The sequence below is a fragment of the Festucalex cinctus genome, chromosome 11 (assembly GCF_051991245.1).
Source record: "Festucalex cinctus isolate MCC-2025b chromosome 11, RoL_Fcin_1.0, whole genome shotgun sequence".
Taxonomy (NCBI): Eukaryota; Metazoa; Chordata; class Actinopteri; order Syngnathiformes; family Syngnathidae; genus Festucalex; species Festucalex cinctus.
In genome coordinates, this window is record NC_135421.1 from 27,374,249 (window position 1) to 27,382,966 (window position 8,718).

The 8,718-nt window shown below is 43.2% G+C and overlaps 1 protein-coding gene across 3 annotated transcripts; it reads right to left on the reverse strand.

The window, feature by feature from the left end:
• Positions 1 to 600: 600 nt before the first annotated feature.
• Positions 601 to 8,392, reverse strand: slitrk5b (SLIT and NTRK-like family, member 5b). Of its 3 annotated transcripts, none has more exons than XM_077537422.1 (2): positions 8,282 to 8,392; positions 601 to 7,467 (listed from the first exon to the last, which is right to left on the reverse strand). In XM_077537422.1, the coding sequence occupies exon 2, from the start codon at positions 7,409 to 7,411 to the stop codon at positions 4,811 to 4,813; it is 2,601 nt and encodes an 866-aa protein (XP_077393548.1). In that variant the 5' UTR covers positions 7,412 to 7,467; positions 8,282 to 8,392; the 3' UTR covers positions 601 to 4,810. The 3 variants fall into 3 exon arrangements, with proteins under 3 accessions (XP_077393548.1, XP_077393546.1, XP_077393547.1); XM_077537420.1 differs by lacking the exon at positions 8,282 to 8,392 and adding an exon at positions 7,875 to 8,140; XM_077537421.1 differs by lacking the exon at positions 8,282 to 8,392 and adding an exon at positions 7,591 to 8,140.
• Between the last annotated feature and the right edge of the window lie 326 nt (positions 8,393 to 8,718).

Below are 8,718 nucleotides of genomic sequence, written 5' to 3' on the forward strand. Positions count from 1 at the left end.
ATTCATTATATACAGGAGGTACCTTGTCTGCTCATAGAGTTGCTTTTGAGCGATAATCCCAACATCATAAACATAGAGCGCATGACCCGATTTTTCATTTTTGAACACTTTTTTTTTTTGGGGCGATTACACACTTTGACAGACATTTCAAAATAATAATTTCTCCCTTTGCTTAATCAGTCAATTAGATTGAAATGCACCACATGACCACGGACACGTTGAGTCAACAATCCGACATTCCGCATTCGACAACGTGACTAATATGCATAAATTCCAACCATGGGAGCTGACTTAAGGTGACAGGATGAGTGCATATTACTGCAAATCATGTGCATTTAATGTGCACATAAAAGTCTCATGGAGAGGGACTTTCCTCATTTACACAATATTGACCCAGACATTACTTGGACTGCATAATTTGCTCTCATGGAGCACTGTATGAATATTAGAACATATTTCTAGCCAGAAACGTCATTCGTCTTTGTCGTGCTTTTTAATTCTGTTGAGTCACTGTAAGTGTCAAATTCATATGCACCCGTAGCTATTAAAAAATATATGCAATTCTTTTGTGAGAATTGCATATATTTTTCTTTTGCGAGACACACACACACACACACAAAAAAAATAAAATAAAAAAAATAAAAATATATGCAATTATATTTTTTTTATCTAAAATGTTGCACAAAGGTGTGCTGTCCACAAGGGCCATTCAAACTAAAGAGAGAGAGAGAAAAAAAACAAGTCACAAGAATAAAATTGAGTTATTATGACAATAAAATCGGAATATTTCAAGATTAAAGTAATATTTAGAGAAGTGAGTCATAATTTCATTTTGTACTGTTTTTGACCAAACAATTTAAATGAGTCATAATACAAGAGAGGAAGGATGATGATGATATTTGAGAAAAGTTTGTTTCATGAAAACGATACAACTTGTAATAAGAGAACGTATGAAATATAATTGCAATATTGTGGGAATAAAGTTTGTCATGTTTGGAGAATAGTCATGATATTAATAGAATAGGTAAAAGTCATGAACATGTTGCGAGAATAGATTTCAAATAGTATGATAAAATGCACCAACAGTAAAGGTGTAATATTTCATGAAATATTTTCTTACAGCAAAAACAATGTGAAACTTTACATTCTTAAAATATTACAGTATATTAAAACCCTTACAATGATGACTCATTTCAATCACTATTCCAGTATTTCATTATCAGCATCAGTTTCATAGCAGTTCATAAAATGCATGGCGGTTTGTACAGAATATCCAATGTTACTCTTTTTTTTTTTTTTTAAGTCCATATGGCTGTAATGTATGAACACAAACCAATAATATACTGCACAATTCAGGGAGTGACATCATTGTTGACTCTTACAAGTCAGTAGTGCATTTTCAAAAGAGGAAGCAAAAAAGTATGTACTAATATCTACATTTCTTTGATATAAAAAAATACATCTTTTACACGGCCGAGGCTTCAAATACTGTATTCCATTATTTGACGGAAAATCTGACTTGCATTGCATTATTATAATTTTGTCGTGTGTAACAGGGTAAAATCCGTACATAGGATGCATATTACAACACTTAAATTTATGCCCTTGTGATATGTCAACAAATTCATTCTTGTACTACATGATTGTGGCAATCATGATTCATACTGTACGTATTGATGGCAAATTTTATCCCCCACATACATGCTAATACAGTTGTGAAAATAAATCGTTGACAACATTTCAGGGTAGAGTTACAGCATGAATCAAATCCAAACAAGTGCAGCAGTTTGTCCATAATCCCATGCGGGAAGCTTGAGGGAACACCACTGATTTGGACAGATTATCCTATAAACAAGTGGACGCGGCTCCCTTGAATTTTTGGATTCTCTCTTTGGTCTCAATCTTGCAAACCAGAGAGCGCACGAGACGACGATATACCGAGCTCCTCTTCCTCCTCCTCCTCCTCAGACATCGCATGTTCCTCAGCTTGTCAAATTTGTCCGATTTCAACCCCCCAAAAAAAGTGACCTCATTTTCCGGCCTACACGCGTCAAAATGGATGGGCACTTTTGCAAATTAATTTCAATTTGGTAAGAAAAAGAGAGCTGGTGGTAAATATCCGTGGCAACAACCTGGTTTATTTTTAGATGAGAACATATAATCTTCACGGCTGATTAGCGCTAATGAAATGCAACCAATTTGAGAGTAAAAAAAAAGCACACATTATTGCAGATGAAATAGCTCCGGGGCGTCTGTTATGAAAAAGATGAGTCATTAGGGGCCGGGCTTTCTGCTTGATTGTTCATATTTACACATTTAATTTGAGCTGTTAAGCGTCACGTACGTACGGCAGTCGACTTGCACTGACTCGAAGCGCGGCTCAGGCAGCATTAACATGCGTCTCGGATCATCCTGTCAAAAGTGGATTCTTAGCATTTAGCCCTCAAGTGATTTCACTTTCCCGCTTGATATGCAAACTAGTAAGTTGTGTCTTAGAGAGGGGAAAAAGAAAAAGAAAAAGTTGACTCGAGCAGGAGTCAGCAAAGAGCGAAATGTGATGGAAATTTGAATAAAAATACATTTTGTTAAAAGGTTAGTTTTCCACAAATCTATCAATATCAACACATTATGACCACCATTAAAGGCGCAGCCTGCCGGTTTCTCTCTGGAAAAGGCACTTTTGAAATACAGCATTTAAACAAACAAACCACTTCTCAATTTACAGATCGGTGGCTTTTCTTAACGTGTGGAGGTGATTTTGTCCTAAACCCCCACACACCCCCAGCCTGTATTTTGCCATTTTGTGTTTGTTTTGTAAAGAGCGGGACGTTTCTGTGGAAAGACAGTGTTTCCCCCCCTCCAGCCAATCGCAGAGCGGTGGTGGGGGGGTTGGTGGGGGGGGGGGGGGGGGTAGGTCGCAAACGGGCAAACGGGGCCGGGCGAACGTGTCAGCTGCGTAACGGATTTTTATTTCTTCACTTACTCATTCACACACGTAAGCTTCTGTGAGTGAGTGAGTGAGTGAGTGAGTGAGTGAGTGAGTGAGTGAGTGAGTGAGTGAGTGAGTGAGTGAGTGAAAAAAAAAATCAACAGGACAAAATCACCACCAAAGATTAACATAAACCCAGATGTGTAAACTGAGAGAAAGTTAAAGTGTGTACATCCTGTATTTAAAAAGTGCATTTTCCTGAGTGAAACCGGCATACTGGTCCTTTAAAGGAATAGAAGAAAGAAAAGCTTAATTCCAAAGAATTGTCATTGGCGCAATAACTTCGAACTTTACAAATGTTTGTTCTTTTGTTTTGTTTTTTGAACAGCCATGATTAGCTTGTTAGATAAATAATGTGAAGCACAAGTACTCAATGAAACCAAATTGTGGCCGCACTGAAAATTTGTTATTATTCAACTTCTGAAGAATGTAGATGGAAATCATGAAAATATCAGCACGCCAATGGAGGAGTTTGCAGTTTTCAGAACAACTTTCGTCAACACTTGGTCATATTTGTTCGTAAAATGATCTGTGAAGAAAAAAATGAAACATAATAATCCCTCTGGCTCCATCTTTGCCTTTGAAGAAACCACCGCGCCCAATGAAAAACAACCAATCACAGACAGAAGGCGTGACTCGTATATTACTTACGACTATTCACCTCTGTTAAATTGAAAAAAAAAAAAAATCAAAAATCTTCCTATGTTCAAATTTAAATCTTCTATTTTTCAATGTGAAGCCATTCTAATATAATAGTTATGTGCTTAGGATATGTAGTCACGAAGATATTCATGTTTCATATTTTTTGAAACACATTCAAAACAACTTGACTAAAAAAAAAAAAAAAAAAAAAAGAAACTCTTGTTATGTAATACACCACAAACATGGTGCGCTGAAAAGATTTTGCAATATTTAGCCACACTTGCAGCATTTAACACATTCTTTTTTCACCAGTTTTGGCTCGAAATGCATACGTGGATGTGTTAACAGTTTGCCTCATCTGCGGGGTACCGGGAGGGACTTGATGGGAGAATGGCAGAGGCAGCTGCAGCCTGAGCAAGGAAAGACTTTTTTTTTTTTTTAAACCGACTCAGCAAAGTTCAGAATTGGATGAATTGATTTGACTGTTCCTTGTGAGCAAAACAAAAAAACAAAAAAGTCACACATAATAAGCGGGCAGAAAATCAGTTTGTGAAGGAAAGCGTTATTAAAAGGACTATCATCCCATGTTGTGACTGTCATAAAAAACAGCATTATGCACGGTGCAACGGTCATGAATCATTTTGCTGTTAAGATCCACTGTGATAAAAGTAGGGGCGGTCCCAGCGATTTGACGTTCGCCGAGGGAGGCTCTCTGTCTCACACTTTGAAAACCTTCAGGCTACAATGTTAGGGCTTATTAAAACCAAATTTCCAAAACACTTTTCCAAACCAAAGTTGTCTGTCTTTCGACGAATCTGCTACTTTTGTATAAAATCTAATCTTGCATTTTATGTTCGAATGGAACAATGGGAAGAAGAAAGGAAGAATTATATATAGGTATGCGGTTCTCCATTACAAAATAAAACTAAGTTTGAACAACGCTAGCATCAGTTCAGTTTAAAATAACCAAGTCACGTGTCACTCAAAGCCGTATGAGTCCAAATGTCAATGTGATACTTGTGATTGGGTCAGCTGACATGCGGTAGATGTCAGATAGGAACAAAAAGTCTCAACTCAATTCTGCAAATTCACACAAATTCATAAAGATGACGTCAAATTTGACCTCTTTGTGTTGAACTTATAAAGTCCTGATTCAACGTATTTGCCAGGCCCGGCCTCTCAAAACTGTGTGAATGTTGTTCGTTTTTCAAGAACCTCGAGATAATCCGGATCAATGTGAAGCTTGGCCTTCAGTTCCCAATATTCGCTTCTGTTGGGCTCCACGTAAACAGTACTTGGGGTCGTGCAGTACAGTATTGTCTGTTGTACTCGGTCGGGGTGCGCGTACTGAGGCCTCACGTCAAAGTCCGACGTGTACTGACTGGCCGGACGCGCCGCGTGCCTGCAAGGTAGCGTATGGCCGTAGTGGGGCTTCTGCTCCGGATCGAGGACTTCTCTGTAGTACGATGGATCATCTTGTTTCATGGTGGGAGGCTTATTGAGAGGCTCCGAAGCGGCGGCGCTGTATTCCGAGCCTATTGCATTACTCGCCGCTTCTTCGTCCGAATTCCCCAGAAAGGCGCCGCTGAGCTCGTCGAAGTCCCGAAATCCCTCCGCGGATTTGCCGTCAGCAGACGCCTGACCTGTAGTTCTGCTCGTTTGCTCCGAGGGGGGTGGAATGTACTCGTACACGTGTCCAGCGGACGTTCTGACCTTTGGGACGGATCCCTTTTTGTACAGTCCGTAATCCATGTTAAGCGAGCTAATACAAGCGTTCATGGAGTTATTCTGCTCGCTTTGACTCTTTAGGTGTCTCTTTCTCATTGTTACAAACAGTCCGGCAGCCACGAACACTGACATAATGAACATGAGCAGGAGGGCAAGGATCATCACGGATAAAGGGATGGCACCGTACTGCGTGTCGGAGTCCAGTGACGTTTCTATGGTGATGGTGCTGCCAGGGAAGGATTCCTCCGAGGGGGGAATCATTGACGCCGGTACCACCGAGTTATTAGGGCAGAAATTAGCTGTCTTGATGTATCGCATGTCTTCCCCAGCGAGCCTCTTGGGCGAGCCACAGATGACGTTGTTGACAACGGTGCCCGTGCTGAGCTGCTCCAGCCACATCTTCAAGTGGAGAATGCCGCACGAGCAATCCCAGGGGTTCTCGTACAAATCCACCTGCACCAGCGCCGTCAGCTGATCCAGCACGCCGCTGACCGGCAGATATCGCAGGTGGTTGCTGCGAAGATTGAGGCGGGCCAGCGTCAGGCCGTGAAATGCTCCCGCCGGCAATGTTTTCAAGAGGTTGTTGTTTAAAAACAGGAGCTGGAGTTTGGGGACGTGGCGGAATGTGTCTGCAGTGACTTCCTTAATGACGTTGTATTCTAAATATAGGAACTGCAGACTCTCTAGTCCGTAGAAGACATCCGCGGTAAGACGGTCGATCAAATTCCCGTTAAGGTAGAGTCTCCTGAGATGAGTCAAATCGCCAAAAGCTCTGTCATGGATTTGAGCTATCCGATTGTTTCCCAGATGAAGCAAATCTAATCCGGTTGCCTCAATGAAATCCGTCCTCCGCACCACGGGGATATAGTTCCCAGTGAGATACATCTTTTTGGGGTTGTAAGGTTTGGGTTCCAAATCGGAGATGTGCTCGATCTTTCGCTCCTGGCAGTTGACGTTGAGGCCGAGGTCTGAAATCTGAAGGTTGCAGGTGCAGGCGGACGGGCAGTCCAAAGGCACGGGAGATTTTGTTTGATATGAAATAATTTGGCCATAATTCTGAGGTTTGTTCGCCGCCGGTCGAGCGGTCGGCCTCGATTTTAATTTCCCCGACTGCCGAGGCCCCTTGGTCGGCCTCGACGAGGACCTCGCGATGCCGGATGAGGTCAAGGAGGCCGTGGCGAGGGCCGGCGTGCTCCTGTAGTTGCCGTCGGTGCTCATATGCGGCTGCGGCGGCGGCATCTCGTACTCAGCGATGGCCCTTCTGGGACACAACTCCTGCTTGGAGACCTCATCGAGATCCCTCCCATGCAGACGGAAGGGGAACTCGCAGACGACGTCGCCCACCAACGCCGTGTACGAAATGCTCTCGAGCCAGGTTTTGAGGGCAATCAGGTCACAGGAGCAGTTCCACGGGTTTTCCTCCAGCTGCAGTTCCACCACGCTGATCATGTGCTCCAGCAGACCTGAGTAGGGGAGCACTTTCAGCTGATTACCCCTTAAGTCAAGATGAGTCAGTGGGACATGCTGGAAGATGTTCACCGGCAGAGTCGATATCAAGTTGTCATTCAGAATCAACACCTCCAGGTGTCGAAGTCTGCCGAGAGCATCGGGGGCCACTTGAGTGATGTAATTATAATCAAGCTGCAGATACTCCAGACTTTCGAGGCCCCAGAACAGCTCCTCCTTCAAGGCATCAATTTTGTTATTGTTGAGATGTAATCGTTTTAATCCTTGAAGTCCATTAAAAGCTCCGGCTTCCACCTCAGATATCTCATTATTTCCCAGGTGTAATATAGCGAGTCCTCGGTATTCAGCAAAGTCGTTGGCGGCGAGCTTTCTTAAAAAATTCCCAGTGAGCAGAAGATGATACTGGGGGAAGTTCAGCGGCTTTATTTCCGAGATGCTCCCAATCCCCCTGTTTTCGCAGCTGGCGGTGAGCATCCCCTCGCGCTCCTCGCATGCGCACAGACCTTCGCATATCCCGTCCTCAGACGTCCCCGCTGTCAACGCGGAGGCGGCGCTCAGCAAAACGCAAGCCATCCAAAGATGCATTTTCCTGCGCGCGACGTCCGAGCTCAGAGTCCCGCTTAAAGTCTCCTCAATGTCATCTGGAGGGGGGGGGGGAAGAAAAAGAAAAACGATAATGGAGCATGACGATGCGAGGCAGGCGGGCAACTTCCACGCAACCAGCTGTTAAGCCGGCACGAGCCGAAGCCTCATGTGTCGCTTACCCAGAGGTAACTTCTGGCCGTGTGGCTGCTGATTTTAAAATGGCTCAAACAAAGCAGCAGTGAGCGAGCGGGAGAGAGCGTGAGAGCGAGAGGGAAAAAAGAGAGCGGGAGGACTCCCCCAAGCGATGTAAATAACAAAAAAAATCAAGGTCAAAGGCAGACTTCAGCCCAAAACAAAAGAATCCCATGTAATTACATTTGAACCACATCGCCAACCTGAGAATCGTGGTTGACTTAAAGCCCCGATTTAGTACATCTTCTACTTCAAGGCAGAAATAACCTACCTCACACCCATGGGTTGGAACGCAGGCTCACCGGGTAATGTCAGCGTTTCATCCGTCAGGAAAACCTCACGGGGGATCTATTCAGCGCACTCTCCCAATGCCCTGAAGAGGATGGGGGGAAAAAAAAAGAAAAAAAAAAAAGGAAGACCACTGATCGACCATAAATGCTTCTCCTCTGCCTCGCTGTGCAGGCGGAGATGCTGCTGCGCCTGATAACAAAGTTCCTTATTCTCTCTCCATCTCACTCACCCTCACTCTCTCTCCCACTCTTCCTTACTGGTCGGGAAGATGTCAAGTCATTTCATTTCACGCAGAAAGAATCGGCTCACTTGAGCATCATGCCGAGATGAGGAAGGAAGAAAAAAAAAAAAAAAAAAAAAAAAAAAAAGAGATACATGCTGACCTACCTTCTGAAAGATCCCTCAAAATATCAATAATTCAGCCGAGCGGAGCGCTTGAGACGCTCTCAAACGGTTTGTTTTAAACCCGCTTATGGCGTTATTCATCCTGAAAGCAAAACCTCCGCCAGGATGTCACGTTACATCATTGTTTCGCCTAATCTGTCAATCTTTTTTTTTTTTTTTTTTTTTGGAGCTCAGGTTTAAAAAAAACAAAAAAAAACATGCACGGTTAGCTCCACCTGACGAAGGCAGCTGATGTTATTGGACAGCTAAGCCTCTGTGGGGGTTAAAAAAAATAAATAAAAAAAAATAAAAAAGAGATACCTGACACCTTCTCGTCACTTGTGTCAGTCGTGGGTTGGAGTTCGCTGGGTTTTCATGTTGCATCGCCATCACTTTCGAGGAGGAAAAAAAAAAACGGTCACTTCCATCTAAAAGTAGCA

What these genes read in the sequence shown, in the direction of transcription:
- slitrk5b (XM_077537422.1), bottom strand. Translation starts at nt 7,411, where the DNA reads ATGCATCTTTGGATGGCTTGCGTTTTGCTGAGCGCCGCCTCCGCGTTG.